This window comes from Leguminivora glycinivorella, chromosome 13, assembly GCF_023078275.1.
Source record: "Leguminivora glycinivorella isolate SPB_JAAS2020 chromosome 13, LegGlyc_1.1, whole genome shotgun sequence".
In the NCBI taxonomy this organism is placed as follows: domain Eukaryota; kingdom Metazoa; phylum Arthropoda; class Insecta; order Lepidoptera; family Tortricidae; genus Leguminivora; species Leguminivora glycinivorella.
In genome coordinates, this window is record NC_062983.1 from 9,816,850 (window position 1) to 9,836,860 (window position 20,011).

The 20,011-nt window shown below is 38.3% G+C and overlaps 1 protein-coding gene across 1 annotated transcript; it reads right to left on the bottom strand.

Moving 5' to 3' along the window:
* Positions 1–668: 668 nt before the first annotated feature.
* On the bottom strand, positions 669–10,088 carry LOC125232846 (zinc carboxypeptidase-like). The gene is made up of 7 exons (XM_048138639.1): positions 9,749–10,088; positions 9,378–9,409; positions 8,846–9,225; positions 8,635–8,755; positions 7,299–7,519; positions 6,597–6,681; positions 669–1,154 (listed from the first exon to the last, which is right to left on the bottom strand). The coding sequence occupies exons 1-7, from the start codon at positions 10,066–10,068 to the stop codon at positions 886–888; spliced, it is 1,428 nt and encodes a 475-aa protein (XP_047994596.1). The 5' UTR covers positions 10,069–10,088; the 3' UTR covers positions 669–885.
* Between the last annotated feature and the right edge of the window lie 9,923 nt (positions 10,089–20,011).

Sequence of the window (20,011 nt, forward strand, 5' to 3'; positions counted from 1 at the left end):
GCGACTGCCATCTGACCTTTCAACCCGAAGGGTAAATAGGCCTTAATGGAATTAGTCCGGTTTCCTCACGATGTGTTAAGCGTTGCAACCATCGCAGTTAAGGGTCCCCCCACATCTAGCGTCTCGCGAGCGTCGCGTCGGGCCAACTGTATGGAAAAAGACGCCGCGTCGACGCGACGTCTACGCGGCGCGGCGTCAGGCTTTGCCCATACAGTTGGCCCGACGCGACGCTCGCGAGACGCTAGATGTGGGGGACCTTAGCATTGCAATCTTTAAAATGTATTGTCAATTTGTACCATAAGTATCTGGAAACTGTTTGCAGCAGACTTTAATCTTAAAGTACACAACAAAGCATTAAATTATGAAAATCATAATCGTTTGACGTTTAACATAGGGTTACGGGTTATGACATTATTAAATTAAACAATAAAATAGAATGTTAGTAGTTTTTATTATAAAAGTAAAATGTATAAAATGAGCATTTTGATATAAACGGCTGCATATCAGTTTTTCAGTTAGAAGTATCTTGGTTTTTTTTTAAATTATGAATGAGCTTACTCTTGACCAAAGACAAAGACGTGGCCTACGATGGAGTGAGCTCGCCCAGAAGATGCCTGTGCACTCTTGATTTGAAGGTTGCCGGGTTACATGAGCTCGGAAATATAGCTGCCGGCAAGGAATTCCACTCCTTGGCAGTGCGCATAAGAAAAGAAGAAGCAAAGCGCTTCGTGCGAATTGCGGTATATCTGCCAAGAAAGGATGGAAACCGGCCGTGCATCTAAGAGTCCGATGGTAGATGTGTATAACGACCAAAGTTTTAAATTTCTGTATACTGCATACCGATCATAAAATGAATGTAGGTTACTATCTCCAAAGTAGGTACTATCAGTAGATAATGGCAATGACAACACCAAATGCTACCAAAAGCATTGACGTCACAACAGTACCAGCAGAAGATACTCGTGTATAAATATTCAGATCCCTTGTTGCTCTGTCCATCTCAAGAATAGCATCCATGATTTCTAGATTGTTCGGAATGATCTGTTCTGCTGGTAGCAGGAAACCATAATCACCCAGATCTCTGAGTTCTATTAAATATGCAACTGGAACACCGGTGTTCTTAACCCAGTCGAAGCTTGTACCGCTCATCAAGTCTATGGACAAAATAAAATCAATAATAAAAAAAATATATATAACTAAAAACGGAGAGTTATTTATGAAATTTGCACGTGAATTTACTTACCTACATGTCTAAGAAAGAAGAAAGAAAGAAAGAGAAACATTCATGAACCTGCGTTCAAACCTATTCGCTACTAAATAGGTACCTTACCTACTAAACATTTCAAAGATGTTTTATGTCATACACTGCCAAATTAAGGGGATAGCTAAAAGCAAAAGATTAAGAAAGTCAATATATTATCAAAATTCCAAGCATACACTCTTGAGTTTTAAAACTCCTTAATTGCTTAGCTAATATTCGAAGCGTACGAGACCAAGTTTGTACTTTTAGAAAACCGATTCAAACTTACTTTAACTAAAACAACTATTTACTACAAGATGTAGTGATACTACATACATTTTATATGAAAATTAACCTCAATATCACCATCGGTTTTCGATGCCGTTTTTTTCCACAGAAAACATACACCGAAGCTTAACGCCTATATAAAATCGTGGCTTACCTTCTGAACTCCTAATTTTGCATTCATTTAGGCCATATAGAAGCCCTGAACTTTAGATATGCCGCGATATAAACACTAGGCTAAGTCAAACTTCTAGGACTTGGTACACAGTAATTACAAAACAGAACTAGACTTTGCGCACACCAAAATGTTCCTTTTGTAACGTAGAATTTAGTAAATCCGATCACATCCCATATCTTTTGGTATTTCCAAAAAAGTAATTAGATATTGGTTACATGAAATAGGTTAGAGAATGTACGGTAGAAATAAGTCAGAATTTGACAAATAGAAAAAGTTGGTGCGTTTCGTTTCACGTAGTTCGGAGGGGAGACACAAATAGAAAGAGGTCAAAGATTTGTTAAGAATTGCTATTAAATCCCGTGTGGTGATAACTATTATTAAATAGTATAAATAATGTCGATACGGTTTGAAGTTTAATTTATTCAAGGTTTTTTAATAGGATTGAGTCTGATATGGAGAGCGGACCGAACAAACGGAACGCAGATTTTCGTGGGTCGGTTCAGTCGACGGTTTTGACAGATGAGCACAGGATCGAATACGGGAACACGCGCGCTCCGTTAATTAATTTCTGATCCGGTCCCCGCCGCCGCCGCAGGCGGCTGATTGCGCCTTGACATGCTGCCAGGCGTAGTCCTTGTGTTGGTAAACTAAGAAAACGTATATCGTGTGTGAAGTGTGCGTGCGTGCAGTGTGTCGAAAGCCCGCGCGGCTTCCGAGTCTTCACCGTAGAGTGCAGCTGACGGGGCGTGGGCTGTATGCCGGGCGCTGCTGCAAGGTAGCGCCGGCGACCTCAAGGTGCTTTACACGTCCCCCCCCATCATTCGCCGGCGTCGTCTGACCGGCGCCTTTGGCGCGGGCGCGTCAACGATGCGCTGATAGCGCTGGCGTCTTTCTCCGCAAGCTACAGCTCCCGGACCCGGGCTGTGAGTCGCGCGGCGCCTGTTCCGCCGCCGACCAAGCTAAGGACTTCACGGGTCACACTCGCGACCTGAACTACAGTGAGCTCGTCGCCCTCGGTTTTGCTTAGCTGAGTAAAACTTGACGGGCAGAGCTCTGCCACCGACGTTCCGCCCGTACCCTGACGGTACCGGCGCTGCAAACGACGAGACCACGAGTTCGTGAGTGCACAAACATTTTCCCCCCGTTTTCTTTGGCCAAAGATACGCGTAGTCGTCTATCGTACAACACCGCGCGTGTAGACCATAAGCGGCTAGACCTTAAGTTTAACCGGCCTTGAGCCCATGTAATCGCTCCCTAGTTATTTAGTTCCGCTGAATATTATTTGCACGTATTGACATCTTTGGCTCTATTATTTACTTCCACTCCATGAAATCTACAGAGTCGGGTTACCAAATCTATACACTACAATATGGCGCCCGAAACAATTTAATACTTTATTACCCTGTGGATTTCATAGTGTGTTATTTCTTAAAAATTTAAATTTAATAAATTTGAAATTTTGTGGGCCACATTTTTTACCTGAATCTTAATCAGTCACTAAATATGACAATATAATAAATAAATTAATTAATTTGTGAGTCCACTTGTAACAGGCTAGCAAGTTTATTTATTATTATAATTTTTTAGGCTGCGCTATGAATGAATAGCATAGCACCAGCCACTTATTATTTCTCACTCTCACTTTAAGAGTGCATTTATATTTTATTTCACATTTTCTGTAAACACAGAAGTGTCATTGATTTATTTATTGCTAGACCTGACTCAGGTGGACCCACGTCTTTGGCAACATGTCGGACGTTGAAGATTATCAAGAAGTAAATACAAGAGACAATAAGTCTCCGATCCCCTCATATGTCAACACGCGACCGCGGGGTCCTGCTCATGCAGAAGACCACCCGCCCGGCCCATCCACATCAGACAATCCTCAACCCTCAATGCCCACATTGGGGGCACCTGAACTTGTTCGCCGAGCAAACCTGGATTTGACAGGGAAGTTTTCTACTCCCATTAGAGATATTAGGGAAAATAATGAACGCATTGTTCATGTCTTAAAAGAGGACCATCTGCGGTCCTGGAACTTAAAGCTTTCAGGTGACTCGGACGTCTCTGATTTTTTGTCACGGATTGACAACTATAGGCGGAGTCGACATACACTCCTGCCTAGCTATTCTTGAATAGTATAGTAATTAATATTGTAACGAGGTATACCTACACCATTTTGTTAAAAAAAAGGTCGTGACCTATTGACGAATGGCATGCATTCCATTAGATGCATTCCAAATTCGTTACATGACCTGAAGTTGCTACAAGGTGTAAGCTCGAATCAGTTACAAATATTATTTTTTGGGTAAAGTTATTATAAAAACCCACATTTTTTTTAAAAGGGATCCATACTTCCTTGGCCATAGTTGCCAAGATTTTTTTAGTGTTCATAGAACACACTTTTTATGTGATCACATACTAATTTTGACAACACAAGTCAAAAATTTTTTTTTTGGAACGTTCCCATTAAAACCAATTTTTTACATAACTGTGCACCATAGGTACCAAGGGTAGTACAAAATCATGGACTAAAACTCAATACTTTGGGAGAAAAAACAAAGAATAAGTTTTTTTCCTTAATATATTGAAAGCCTCAAGGCAAAACTTAGGAATTTAAATTAGAAGTGCGAGACAGGAATAAGCCTCCACTATCTAAATAATTTAAAGTTGTAAATAACAAGTAATAAATAGTTACCAAGTTATTTTAAAATACTAGGACTGTAGGTTTAAGCATGTATATAATATTGCATGCTAAATTTAGTATTGAAATAATTAATGAATATGGTGAACTTACAACAAGTGACCCTGATCAAAGTACTTGGCACTTAAATGTTGTATAGCCATAGAAGCTTAAGGTAGCTCGTATTAAGTAGGTATGCTATAAGTAATTATAGTCATAGTAATTAAACTATTTAATTTAAAATTATCTTTAACGAACTATAGATAAAACCTTAGGTTAAAATTTCAGAAACCATAGTGGGACGCCACTATGATTTCAAACACTTAGAATAGGAAACAATAATAGTTAAGAAATTAGCTATAAAACGTAGAAATAGGAATTATAGTCCAAGCGACAATAGTAAGTAACATAAGTGCATGATAATTATTAAAAAATAATAATAATAATAATTGTTGATTGGATCTATATTTCTTATTTTTTCCAAGGTTACCCCGGCTGTTTCGGTCGAGTGGTACTCTCCCTTTTTGCCGAGAAGGGGGATACTGTAGTGATACTACATACATTTTATATGAAAATTAACCTCAATATCACCATCGGTTTTCGATGCCGTTTTTTTCCACAGAAAACATACACCGAAGCTTAACGCCTATATAAAATCGTGGCTTACCTTCTGAACTCCTAATTTTGCATTCATTTAGGCCATATAGAAGCCCTGAACTTTAGATATGCCGCGATATAAACACTAGGCTAAGTCAAACTTCTAGGACTTGGTACACAGTAATTACAAAACAGAACTAGACTTTGCGCACACCAAAATGTTCCTTTTGTAACGTAGAATTTAGTAAATCCGATCACATCCCATATCTTTTGGTATTTCCAAAAAAGTAATTAGATATTGGTTACATGAAATAGGTTAGAGAATGTACGGTAGAAATAAGTCAGAATTTGACAAATAGAAAAAGTTGGTGCGTTTCGTTTCACGTAGTTCGGAGGGGAGACACAAATAGAAAGAGGTCAAAGATTTGTTAAGAATTGCTATTAAATCCCGTGTGGTGATAACTATTATTAAATAGTATAAATAATGTCGATACGGTTTGAAGTTTAATTTATTCAAGGTTTTTTAATAGGATTGAGTCTGATATGGAGAGCGGACCGAACAAACGGAACGCAGATTTTCGTGGGTCGGTTCAGTCGACGGTTTTGACAGATGAACACAGGATCGAATACGGGAACACGCGCGCTCCGTTAATTAATTTCTGATCCGGTCCCCGCCGCCGCCGCAGGCGGCTGATTGCGCCTTGACATGCTGCCAGGCGTAGTCCTTGTGTTGGTAAACTAAGAAAACGTATATCGTGTGTGAAGTGTGCGTGCGTGCAGTGTGTCGAAAGCCCGCGCGGCTTCCGAGTCTTCACCGTAGAGTGCAGCTGACGGGGCGTGGGCTGTATGCCGGGCGCTGCCGCAACGGTAGCGCCGGCGACCTCAAGGTGCTTTACACGTCCCCCCCCATCATTTGCCGGCGTCGTCTGACCGGCGCCTTTGGCGCGGGCGCGTCAACGATGCGCTGATAGCGCTGGCGTCTTTCTCCGCAAGCTACAGCTCCCGGACCCGGGCTGTGAGTCGCGCGGCGCCTGTTCCGCCGCCGACCAAGCTAAGGACTTCACGGGTCACACTCGCGACCTGAACTACAGTGAGCTCGTCGCCCTCGGTTTTGCTTAGCTGAGTAAAACTTGACGGGCAGAGCTCTGCCACCGACGTTCCGCCCGTACCCTGACGGTACCGGCGCTGCAAACGACGAGACCACGAGTTCGTGAGTGCACAAACATTTTCCCCCCGTTTTCTTTGGCCAAAGATACGCGTAGTCGTCTATCGTACAACACCGCGCGTGTAGACCATAAGCGGCTAGACCTTAAGTTTAACCGGCCTTGAGCCCATGTAATCGGCCCTTAGTTTTTTTAGTCCTAATGAATTATATTTGCATGAATTAATATTTCGGCATTATTATTCACATCAACTCTATGAAACCCACAGCGTTAGATTAGTATAGCAAGAGGACCTTGTACTACAGAAGTCCGAAGCCTTACCAGAGTTCATTCCGGCACACTTTTCATATAACACCCATTTTATTCATTACAATACATTTTACAAAATAATAACCAAATACCAATCTATTCACTACAAAGAATTTGATACAGTTTCAAAAGATAACTTACACATAATGTCCGCTGAAAGACCAACTCTGTATGTCGTACCGCTCCTGGCTGCTAGTGCGTCAGCTGCTCTTACAGCTATTTCAAACTGAAATAAAATAAAACATAGTAAATACTTTAGTTTCTGTGTTAAGGCTGAGCCCGAGACCCATCTGAGCGCAATAAGTAATATGTATGTATAGCCCGTGTGATCAAAATTACCCCTCAGCAAACGCCTTGTTCCACATCAGATTTGTCACAGGGGATTAAAGGCAATAATAATTAGGTAAATTGGTGCAAATAATTAATGATATACATCCTACTTAAATATTTCCTAGTTAAATACTACTTTAATAAAATCTAGTATCTCACACTGCTCCTCAATGTTAAAAGGCATATGCATTCCATACATACCACTTACTACAATTTTATTTATTTATTTATTTAATCTTTATTGCACAACAAAATAAGGTACAAATGGCGGACTTAATGCCTCAAGGCATTCTCTACCAGTCAACCAATAGGCATATGCATTCCATACATACTACTTACTACAATTTTCTTTTCATTGACAGAAGAAGATACAAGTTTTATTTCAAAGTAGTGACGATATCCCGCTCAGTGGTTTTGAAAGTGAAGAGATAACACACAGAGACACAATTTGTTGATAATGTTAGTACTACTTTACGATGTAACTTGAAGAACTTCGACACTGTAGCAACTCACCATGTTCGCAAAGCCAGGAATCGACAACACCCAAAATGAACTCAGATGACTGTACGGCACGACGATCAACTGAGAGTAAGAGTGGAATGCGACGTAGTAAATGATCTCTCCTTGTTGCCTTAGATTTGTGACGTATTGCTGTATGGCTCGAGTCTCGGGCTCTGAAGCTGGTGATGGACCAGGGAAAACGTTCGAACAAGGGTTGTCCGATGTTCCCGCCGCTGAAATACGTTAGAGAAAATTTTAAATGTCCCTTCAATAGGCTACTAGACTCTTATCGAATTTGGCACAAGAAATGATTGTTTCCTGTAATATTTGACATAAGAAACCAATTTTTATAGATTTTGGGTATTTGGCTACGTATTTTCGATTAAAAATGTGTGTAATATTTATTTTAACTTTGGCCACTGAAAACGCTGTCAGGCGTGTAGTGACGTCATAGAACGTAACTTAACGTTATGTCGAATCAATCACTGACATTATGAACTTTATGCGTCATAACTTAAATGTCAGAAAATTTTGTGCTCAATTTGATTTACGTCATGCGCAGACAATCTATAGATTAACGTGGCTAATGATGTTTTTGCCTAATTAAGTTAAAGTAAACTTTATAAATGATTTTTTTTGTGGTTTTTAAGTCGTAATAAAATATGGTAGTATTTCTTTCGGTTAATTGGATAAAATAGTTAGTTAGATAGATAATAAAATAGACTTTAAAAAAGGGTCAAGTAGCCTATATTAAAGTTTTAGATACTTACAGTCCGATCGAGATATGGTAATACCGTAGTCATCGGCACGACATACAAATTTTGCTACTTTTAAATTCTTAATTCTTGCCGGAGTGTAAATAAGTTCCCATAAAGTGTAGTAACAAAATAGAAATAATTTCTTAGGATCATTTCCACCACCAAAAATGGTGGGTTAACCCACCATCTTATATGGATTTTGATTTTATATGGATAAATGAGAAAGTGTGTGTGTCTGTTTGTCTGTCTTTCACGGCGAAACGGAGCGACGAAATGACGTGATTTTTTAAAGTGGAGATAGTTGAAGGGATGGAGAGTGACATAGGCTAATATTTGTCTCTTTCTAACGCGAGCGAAGCCGCGGGCAAAAGCTAGTTGGTTTATAATTCAAATAGCTAGGATTTTAAAGAAAGTAGCGTAGAAATGAAATAATCCACATGCTCCATAGTAAATTACAGTCTAAATTATATACACAAAATAGCAAAACAAAAGTTATTTTTCCATTAACAACTTGAGTCAGTCAAATACTAATGATAGCAGTGTGCGTTTTTACAAGATACCTTTGATAGTATAAACTTAGATAAACTTACTGTTCCATTCAAAATCAAAGTTCCTGTTAAGATCTACGCCGTTGCTCATGTCATCTTCAGAACCGATAGCCGCACAGGAAGTGGAATTAACCTTGCTACGATTCTTTCTCCACATTCTTATCTAAAAATGTAACAAACGGTAATAGATAATACAAAAACAATACATATAAACTTAAGTTTTGGAAAAAAACAATGAATCAAAGCTACTTACATCTGTAAAGGTATAAGAGTATCCATCAGGATTCACAACAGGGAAGATATGCCATTCAAATTCATTAGCCATCGCTACAACTTCTGGATCGTCGCTCGCCAAAAATTCTTTGATTATCCAAGTAACAGTTGCTGGTGAAATCCACTCTCTAGCGTGAATCCCACCCACGAACATACCAATTTTCTTATCTGTTCTCTCTGGGTGGTAATCAATGATGACTCCTTTTATCTGTCTGCCTTCTACGCTTTGACCTGGCATGACTACTGTTCTTACTACATCCGGGAAAGCTTCTGCTAATTCGTCTAGCCAGGAATAGATTGTGTCCAATGTGTGATATCTTTCCCATGTGAATGAGAACAATGTGTCGGCGTTTCGTTGGTACCGTTTTCTGGTTCGACGACTTGCAGATGGTAGGCGTAATAGGTTAGAAGGCCATTGCTGCCTCTTGATCCTGTACTGGTACTGGGTCTACCACCACTGCCACCGCTGGGTCTGCCACCGCCGGGTCTACCACCACCACTTCCTTTACGTCTGGAGACAGGAATTATCTGGTCGTCGATGGCTCTGTAATTGTCAATAAACCATATTTGTATTATTTATAAATACCCACCTAGTGTCTTTCAGCTCATATTAGTCAATATGGTCTCAAGTTAGTTTAACAGCAAACAGCAGTTTACATCGCCTCTGATAGTTTTAATTAGTTTTCTGAATACTCGACACATATGTTCGTTTTCTGTCTTTGTCTCATTCATCTGTATATCTCAATTATGTTTTTTAGATTGTTTATTACCTATACCTAACCGTTCGTTTATTACAAGCACCATAGACCACTGTGATACATTGCGATAAAAGAATGGGCAAAATATAGCTACTTGTATTTAATGAAAACACAAACATACATACCTTTGCACATCATCAATCACTAGCGTCGCTTCAATATTATCTCTTTCTATAATTTCAATGAACTCCGCTTCATGAGCTGGCGAAACCATAATCTTCACATTTTGATTAACATCAATGTTATCATCCCAAAACTCGGTTACACCACTTATTTTCAATTTGATCAGACCTTCCACTTCATCAGCTGTTTTAGGAACTGCTTTATAAACTTTGTAACCTTCATAGCTTTTAGGCTCAGCATATGATGTTGCAACAAATAATAAAACAAAGAACAGTACTTTAAACTCCATGTTTGTAATGGAGAGTGAGCGGCATTGCGACATGTTTGGGCATATCGGGCTATCAGCGTCTGGGAATTATTTTATTTTATCAAAGCAAGATAGGTAATCATATCTATTTAATCATCAGATTTGATACATTTTTGGTTGTATCCGCATTTTTTGATAAGTTTAAACTAATTGGACATTTTTGAATGTTTTTCGATGCTAGTAATTAAATTCGTAAATGCGTAGCTAGGCACCTTTTTTAATGAAAATCTATGACGAGTAGCGAAAAATAGGGGAGGCCGACTCGACTACCGGGTATTTTTTTTATGTTTGATCCAGATGATACGGCAAATTTGTTTAACGCCTAAGGCACATAATATTCCCCCACTTTCTCAACCGATTCCTTAGCAATCTTATTTGAAGTTTTAGTAGGTAGATGTTTCTTTCCAACATACATAATAGTTTTCTAATAGCATATTGCACTGAATCAACAAATTTTTTTTTTATTGTGACTTTTTTAAGGTCATGAAACTCACTAAAAAAGACGTGTTTTTTTTAATTCATTACATAACATACCTACCTTAAACTTATATTTTGCTCATGTTCATAGGGAGTTATATAACTCAGCCACTAACTGTAAGAACCATCTGACACACATACCAAAAACGGCCCCGAAGGCAGTCAGGCTCTGATATATAGGCACATTGTAGCCTGGCCAACTTTCAACTTTCGATAGCCGTATTCACTTCGCCATAAAACTACGCCTATCTCAAGGACAGCTTTATGGTACATAGCGGTCATATATCGCTTGAATTATCAGTATCTTTAATTATAAAAATAGAAATACATACTAAGTACATCCGATAACTCAAACGTTTGTCACAGCGGTAATAATTCAAAAGAAACTATTACATGGACGCGGAATATGTACACGCTGTCGAACAAGGCCCAAGCGATGCAGCGTTATCGGTTCATGTATGGAGGGCCTTGTTCCATTGAATTAAGAAATGTATTAGCTTAGTAAAGGTTTGTGCATAATGTTGCGATAGCCGAGGACGCGTACGGTTGATGTAGCCTTCTTCCTGGACTGTTCTTCGTACAACTGTGTTCTTGTAAGGCACTGTTTATATTGAATAAATTAGTTTTGTTTTCAGTAGTTATAATATAAAATTTAAGGTTTATATGCACAATGTACTTAATAGTTATAGGTAAGCTATAAATTCAGAGAATGAAGTCTCTTATTCCTATTGTATGACAATACTCTTTTAAATAATGCCTCTTTCTAACAAATAAATTTTAATTTACAAAATTCACACAATAATACATAGTTGCATATCGTACGAATTACCTGAAAAAAATACGTGTTACCGTTTTGTTTGCCGCGTGTGCAAACTATGTAACAGATTATATTTTGAACATTAGTATACAATTCTGATCAAAATATTGAACCAAGAAACAATACAAAGCCGTAGAACAAGCCAACTTTGCACAAATACTTAACTGTCCGAATGCAATGCATACATCATCATCGTCTTCCTTGCGTTATCCCGGCATTACGGCTCATAGGAGCCTGGGGTCCGCTTTGACAACTAATCCCATGATTTGGCGTAGGCACTAGTTTTACGAAAGCGACTGCCATCTGACCTTCCAACCCGAAGGGTAACTATTAGGCATTATTGGAATTAGTCCGGTTTCCTCACGATGTTTTCCTTCACCGACAAGCGACTGGGAAATATCATTTATTACATTATCAATGCATTTGCATTAAATGTTATTACATAATCTCTAGAATCTCCATACTTACATACATACACGTGGCAGACCAAGAACAAAGGGGCTTCTCGCTTGTTTTTGCCCAAAAAGTGCAAGTTGTGGAATGAGATACCTTCTGAGGTGTTTCCCTTGCGCTATGACAAGGGGCTCTTCAAGATGGATTCTCAAAGATCGGCAACGCATAAGGTGGCTTCTCTGATGACGCTTATGTCCACGGGCGGCGATGACTGCTTCCCATGAGGCGGCTCGTCTGCTCGTTTGCTGCCTAAATATATCGTAAAAATAAAAAAAGCTTGCCTTAGCACTTGCCGTGAAAACTTAACATGGTGCATGGTCCGACTTTATTATAATACTGTGTAAGAGCCCTTACACACTTGTCGGCCGCCTGGGTGGGTCAGAGCACAATTATATTTATCGCCGGTACCGGCGTCGCGGGCATGAATCAGCCGATACGTCGGACCGACAGGCACGTGGAGCCGCTTGAGAAACCTATCGATATATGAAAACCAAGGTTTTGCTAATAATCTCGGCAAGTAGGTAAAAAACAGCTGGTGGCGTAGCGGTAAGAGCGTGCGATTTTCAATCCGGAGGTCGCGGGTTCGAACCCCGGCTCGTACCAATGAGATTTTCGGAACTTATGTGCGAAATGTTTTCGGTGAAGGAAAACATCGTGAGGAAACCGGACTAATCCCAATAAGGCCTAATTACCCTTCGGGTTTGAAGGTCATATGACAGTCGCTTTCGTAAAACCAATGCTTAGGTCAAATCTTGTGATTAGTTGTCAAAGCGGACCCCTAGGCTCTTATGAGCCGGGGCAAAAACCGGGATAACGCAAGGAGGATGATGAGGTAGTAAATAGGAACATCAAACAAGGTGCAATATCCAGTTGTTCCCAAGGTGAATCGGAGACCTTTACTGGCGCTAGGTAAACTACTTGTGGTCAAGGAAAGATGATAATGGCTCAGTTTAAATTAGTTCTTCAAAATTCATAACTGAAAGCCCACATGCAAGATCCTTAAGCTTGGATCTCCTAAAATATTAGTGCGGAGTATGGAGACGGGCAGTTGTAGGACGGCACCGCTATCCCAGAAAACCAAAGCTTTAGGGAGACTTTCTAACAACGTTAGAATAAAACCACCACCAGTGGGCTTCGCCACCAGTGGGCTTGATCGCTTTTTCTTTAGTGTATGGTATCTATTTCAGTTTATAACGTTAGAATAGTTATTACACTACTTAATTAGAAACGGACTATAAAATGATGAGAATCATATGATTATTTTCTTTCATACGAGTAAGTACGGATTCCAAAAATATAGTGTGCCTATTTTGAGTGTACCTACTGTTGTATTATAAAAAATAGTGCTGCTTAAATTGTAGTTTTATTAGGGATTCGTAAAGATTAACGATCCTTAAATTACCTAACCACAAAATTAAAATTTTGAAAAAACCCCGACCGCGACATAGTAGACCGATTTTCATGCAACATGGCTAAGAACATTCCCGACTAACTCAGCTTTTAGACAAAAAATACTCAATCTAAATCGGTTCATCCGTTCGGGAGCTACGATGCCACAGACAGATACACACACAGACTCGTCAAACTTATAACACCCCGTCGTTTTTACGTCGGGGGTTAAAAATATAAAAGATGAACCCGTATAAGATCACTTTGTTGCCCGTCCGTCAGTAAGGAAAGCTTAAGACCAGCATTAAACTTTGCAGAAGATAATCTCAATTTTAATAAAACACTTCAACGTCTTCATTACCAGGGTGCGTTACAAAACCAGATCTCATTCTGTGGCGGTGTGTAGAACAAAATAATTTACGATCAGTAGAGAACCGCTTAATCAGCGTTCGGCTCATTGTTAACCCGCGCAGCTCGGATAATGGCGCTATTCTCTCTTAGTATCGCGATAAATGTTTGGTGCAAGGTACAAGATGCAACGAAAGACGTAAAAAAAAACAATCATTAAGATGATCGTCAATTATCTGTCGGCACAATGGCGGTAACGTCCGCCGCAGACGGCGCGATTTATGGTAATGTTGCACACTAATAATAAGAAATCCTCGCTTCGGAAAATCGGGGGAGTTTGGAAGACATGCGGATCTATTCGAGCTTTAAGATACGTCAAAGTAACTCTTAGATACGATATAAATCGAATAAGTTATTGTCCAAAATAACCTAACCACAAAATTAAAATTTTGATAAAACCTCCGACCGCGACATAGTAGACCGATTTTCATGAAACATGGCTAAGAACACTCCCGATTAACTCAGCTTTCAGACAAAAAAAAAACTAAATCCAAATCGGTTCATCCGTTCGGGAGCTACGACGCTACAGACACACACACACACACACACACACACACACAGACAGACAGACACACACACAGCCAGACACGTCAAACTTATAACACCCCGTCGTTTTTGCGTCGTGGGTTCATGAAGTGAAACAGAAGCCTTCGCTTTTTTCACTTACGTTAGTAGTTCCTTTTTCCAGTATTTCATAAATAATTGTTCGATATAGGCCAAAGCTTTTTGAGCTTGATGGTTGATTAATGGATGCTTGATTACTGAAAATCAGTGCGAGGTATGGTTGCTTCTGTCGACGTAAATATCATCATCCTCCTTACGTTATCCCGGCATTTGCCGCGGCTCATGGGAGCCTGGGATCCGCTGGGTTCTAACCCAATGGGTAACTAGGCCTTAATGGGATTAGTCCGGTTTCCTCACGATGTTTTCCTTCACCAAAAACTAACTGGCAAATATCAAATGACATTTCGCACATAAGTTCCGGAAAACTCATTGGTACGAGCCGGGGTTCGAACCCGCGACCTCTGGATTGAAAGTCGCACACTCTTACCGCTAGGTCACTAACGCTTATCGACGACGACGTAAATAATACACTGAAATATATGTTGCTTGAGGATTTTTTTTGACTAGTTTTATTGTATAAAACTTGTTATTTGCCTATTTTCGTGCCATATGATTAAATAAACACTGAAACTACCGGTTTTCAAGCCTAAAAAAGTAAATTTAATCACATTTAATTTCAAAAGTATATATACCCTAATTTTTAACCCTTAATCAAATAACGGGAAATTATTTCCCACTTCATCATTCACCACAAAATATTTTTTATCTTTTTAATGGCACCACTGAGCGATACGAATCATACAGATTTAAAATCTTAGTAACACTTTGAATTTGAAAAAAGGCAAGACTTTTCTAATGGCAACCATTTGTGCCACATGTCAAAGTCAAAGTCAGTTGTCATGATTTTTTGCGAGATAACAAGAGTTTTTTTAGTGTTTTGAGGCTAAGTACGAAATAAATCTGTTAGGTGCATACAATGAACACTATCATTAACTAGACTTATTTCCCCTGTGCTCTGCTTAAATATAATTGTCATAACGATATTAATTAGCCAAGATTTTAAGGTTTTAGTAAGTGGGAAATTATTTCCCAGTGTTTGTGCCTGAACTCACGATTTTGGTGGGTTTTAATCAAGTAGGAATATATTTCCCAGTGTTTATTCTCGACTTTTACGTTTTGAAAATGGGCTTTTTTTGTTTTCCATTTTTTTTATTTGTTTCTATTATTTTATTTCTATTAATTTTTAGTAAAGACAAAATGAATAGGATAACATTACGAACACAACTTACAAAAAAGGATATAGAAGAAACTCTTGAGAACTTAGCTGATCTGTCTGATTTCTCCGATCATGAATATCATGATTCTGATGATGATCCTTGCTATGTCGACAGAATATATTTTCCATTTCTAAGTTACTAGATTTTAAATCATCTAAAATTGACTAGTAAAAAGTTCGTAACCTTATCGAACAATGGGAAACTATTTCCCACTTTATTCATAATTTTGCTATTCCGTACCGGATAACGGGAAATCATTTCCCACCGCAAAACCCCCGTTTCCTCCCACTCCAAAATTTTGTGATGTATATTTTCGTAATGTACGCACCCAAATTACCTAAAAACTGTTCTTAGTTTTCAAAAATCTCACAAAAAGTTTTCCATTTGATTAAGGATTAAACTGGGACCTAGTCCAAACTATACCATATTTAGCTATTTATTAAACTGTGCATTGGCCAATTACCGAAAGGAATGCTGAAACCTTTAGTCTTAAATTGGGGAAACCATGAGCAGAGCCGACTGCATTAGCACCTTGTTTTTACCGCCGTCCGAGTCTGAAGGCGATTTGCATATTTATTGCCACCCCGGCTGTATTAGTACGGAGGCTATTGTGTAAGCTGCATCGCCATTGTTATTTCTATCATTAACTATATGATTACTATCATTCATTCACTATTACTATTATCACTACAGCACTACGCATACAAATATTTTCGTGTTGCATACTTATTAGGTCGAGGACAAAGGACCTACCTATTTTCGTATTTTCTATTTTACGGGTTGCAAATAAATAGTTGTTATAAGTGCTTATACCTGTCCAATTTTAATAATTATCAAGATATATTGATTTAAACTAACACGATCTTCACTCATATTATTAAATTAAATCGGGACTAAGGGCCGGTTTCACCAAACCGCCTGTTACCGTCAAAGCGTTCGTAAAATTTTATTACGTATATGGGATGTTCCATAGACGTCTGCTGCGTGACGATGATGTGTCTGTCAAATGTGGTTGATGCAACTGGCCCTTAATCGTGTAAAACTTACGTTTATATTTAACCCGACGTCTCGGATATGACATTACGTCCGTGCCAGCCTACCCGAGACCACGGACGTAATGTCATGTCCGAAACGTCGGGTTAATACGATACGGGGTCAATTCTCCATACAAACGCTCTCGACTATTTCCTACCTGGTTTTTGAAGATAGAGCAATGATTTTTTCAACACAGATTGTTATTATGTTTATCTGTGTCGGACGGTTTTGATTTTTTTGATATTCTGCTTTTTAAAGACTCTAGAGCCAATCAAACATTTCCAAAAACGGCCTTTTTCATTGTGGCGCAAAAAAAGGTGTGATACTCAAGATTGGTAACAATTAACCAAAAAAGCTAAACGGTTCGACATAGATTAAGTATTTCATTGTTATTCAGATTCTCAAATTTCGTTTCGATTGATTAAGTTTTGAAGGAGGAAAGAGTCGAGAGCGGAAGCTCGATTTAAAGATTTTTTTGAAATATCTTTTGACTGAGTTGTTCTTAATGGACAATTTTTTTTCGATAAATATAGTTAATAACACTTGTATATTTAACTAAAATTCCCAATTTGAAGGGGGGCTCCTTTCCATTTTAGCATTTTCGCTACCGTATCCTCTTAAATATTCAACGGAAGTTTTACGCGATTAAGTCCCGTTTTAATTTAATAATATTATCAAGATAATCTCCTTAAAAGTGTATAAAAGAAATGGGATAAATAGTTACTTGTCCTTTTTTATTTGTTTCTGGTCACCAAAACGAATGAATATATCGAAGTAATAAAATACTTCTTGAAATGGTGATACAAAAAGCAAAATTAAAAAGTTATTAAAAAAGGTTTGATATTTATGGATAGCGAAAGCTGTTAAAGTAGCACAAAGCTCGTTCAGGTTTTTAGCCGGAATTTTTTTATGTCAAATAGGCAGCTCTTCTTATGGGCATTTCTATTGATATATTTTTATTAAAATACGGAAATACTTTCTAACTTAATAGTGCCTCCTACGAAAATTTGCATACCGAGCTGTATATTTACTATGTGTTACAAAATCGAGGTTTTACAAACTTTCTATTACTATTATTACACATTGGCCCATTCGAACGCAAGTGATTCTTTAACCAAGTCGACAATGATGATGACTATAAGTAAAATCAATCATCTTCCATTCTCTTCGTCTGATATCAACAGCGATGGCAACCAAACCAACACGTAATACCGACTCAGGTTATACTCGCCTTTATACTCGGGAATAACGCAATTTCTGAACGAAAGCCCGATTAACAGGGCAATTTGGGATCGAGTTATTCGGACCGATTGCGAGATACTTACGCTAAAGATGTTTGTCAAGATTTGCATTTTGGGAGACTTTAGGGAAAGAGCGAGGGACAAACTGATATTATTTGTGGTTCAGGACCGATTCGTCCACCATCCTATTTCGTCACCTTTAGTCTAATGGTTTACAGCGCGCAACAAAAGCGCTGGTGGTGTGAAAAGCGTGCGACTTTCAATCCGGAGGTCGCGGGTTCGATCCCCGGCTCGTACCAATAAGTTTTTCGAAACTTATGTGCGAAATGACTGTCATTTGATATTTGCCAGTCACTTTTCGGCGAAGGAAAACATCGTGAGGAAACCGGATTAATCCCTATAAGGCTTCAGGTTGGAAGGTCAGATGGCAGTTGCTTTCGTAAAAATGCCGGGATAGCGCAAGGAAGAAGTTCAATGGTTTACACTAAAATTGTGTGAAATGGTGTAAATGACGCTAAAAATTACGAATATCGGTGCATTTTTAATCCATTTGAATTATTTTGATCCGTACTATAGGGCATTTTCAGAATTTGGGACACCCCACTTATTAGCGTAAGTCGTTAACAAAAATTAACTCGCTGTCAGTTTTGTGTCGACAATTAAGCATAAAATCTGTCTAAAAATTTACTTTTTTCACATTCTGAATGTAGATTATCGCTTAAAGTTTATGTAATTAACACAAAAACAATATTTTTATAGAAATTTCATGCTTAATTTATCGTCACAAAACTGACAGTGAGATAATTTTTGTTAACAACTTACGCTCCCAATTTACGCTCGCTCTTACCCCCCGGTCCCAAATTCTGAAAATGCTCTATAAGACAAGTCTACTGTTCTGTTTTGTAAACATGCCTATTTAAAGATTAATATTCTACAGTGTAAAGTTGATTACTCGTCCTGAACTCGTTCTCAATGCTTATAAATCTTATAATAATAATTATGCGTTCTTATATAACAGCGTTATTATTGGTGATGAAACGGCTGGTCACAAACTTATTACCCATACATAAATAAAATCACGCCTGTATCCCAAAAAGGTAGGCAGAGCCCATGAAACTACTCAAGTTTTAGTGCCAGTCTTAGTATGAAAGTAAATAAAATAAATACATATCAAGGGAAACGTTTCACAGATCAATCGAGTCCCAAACTAAGCAAAGGCTGTACTGTCAAATGCGGCCAAATTAAGTTATGTACGAAACGGTATTGGACCATATTTGTAAAAGTGAACAAAGCGTGGCGTAATTTGATAGTATAATAATATGATAACTAGATTATCGAAGGTAATGGGAATTTCCGTTGTTATAGGTAAGGTACAGCGGGGGAAAATCTCGACTGGGGCCAAATGTAACTGGTCTATTTTTTCCCTGTTTTACAATGTTTGCATTATTACTTATATGTATTATTAAATAGAGTCGTCCACCAGTTATATATGGTATGCGTGTTCAGTGGATATGGGTGTTGAGTTCTACATGTGTAGAACTCAACATCATAGTGTAGTAATGGAAACAATGGGTTAGTTACAATGCCCCCAGTCGGGATTTGCCCCGCTGTACCTTATTGTGAATTAAATTTCTCATAGGCTTGAGATTAAATTTTGCAAGGGTTATTTTGACAGAAATACAGAATATTTTAATAGTGATATTGGTTCATCATAAAATATTCGTTGAAGTAATTGAAAATTTCCTAAACTGAATCGCAGATTTTGTTTCTAAAAACATGTTCGCAGCGGTTAATTTAGTTCTTTATACTTATACGTAGCTACAATACTTACAGATCTATGTTGATAATTGTAATCATACGATTTAAAACCCTGTGTTGACTGGTAAAATCAGTGGGCGATGGGGTTGTTGACATCCCTACATATAAATTAACTTGAACAATAGAAGCAACACATTATAGTTGAAAAGGTACGTATATTTTATTTGTAGGACTGCATGGATTTTCTAGTTAGCAAAGTACCTATTTATTTGTAGGACTTTGCTGACTAGAAAATCCATTAAAAAGTGATTAGTTCTAAATGTAATAAAACCTTAATAAAACTTCTAACTATGCTCCAGTTTTCATGGAATTCCACTCAAGTCTACACAAAAGTTTCGAACTAGCAATATTAATAATTACAAGCATTTCGTAGAATAACAACTTATTAAATAGAATCAAGTAAAACTTATTTTGCGATACAGCGCCCTTGCGTGCCCCAATCGCGTTTCGAAAACCAATAAAAAGTTCGCAAGAAACCA

Bases quoted from the DNA above. Each gene is read 5' to 3' on its own strand.
- LOC125232846 (XM_048138639.1), bottom strand. From the start codon at position 10,068: ATGTCGCAATGCCGCTCACTCTCCATTACAAACATGGAGTTTAAAGTA. The intron at 9,226-9,377 runs GACGTAAAGGAA...CCAGAAAACGGT, and splicing joins CCAGATAATTCCTGTCTCCA to ACCAACGAAACGCCGACACA. The intron at 8,756-8,845 runs GTAAGTAGCTTT...TTACATTTTTAG, and splicing joins ACTCTTATACCTTTACAGAT to ATAAGAATGTGGAGAAAGAA.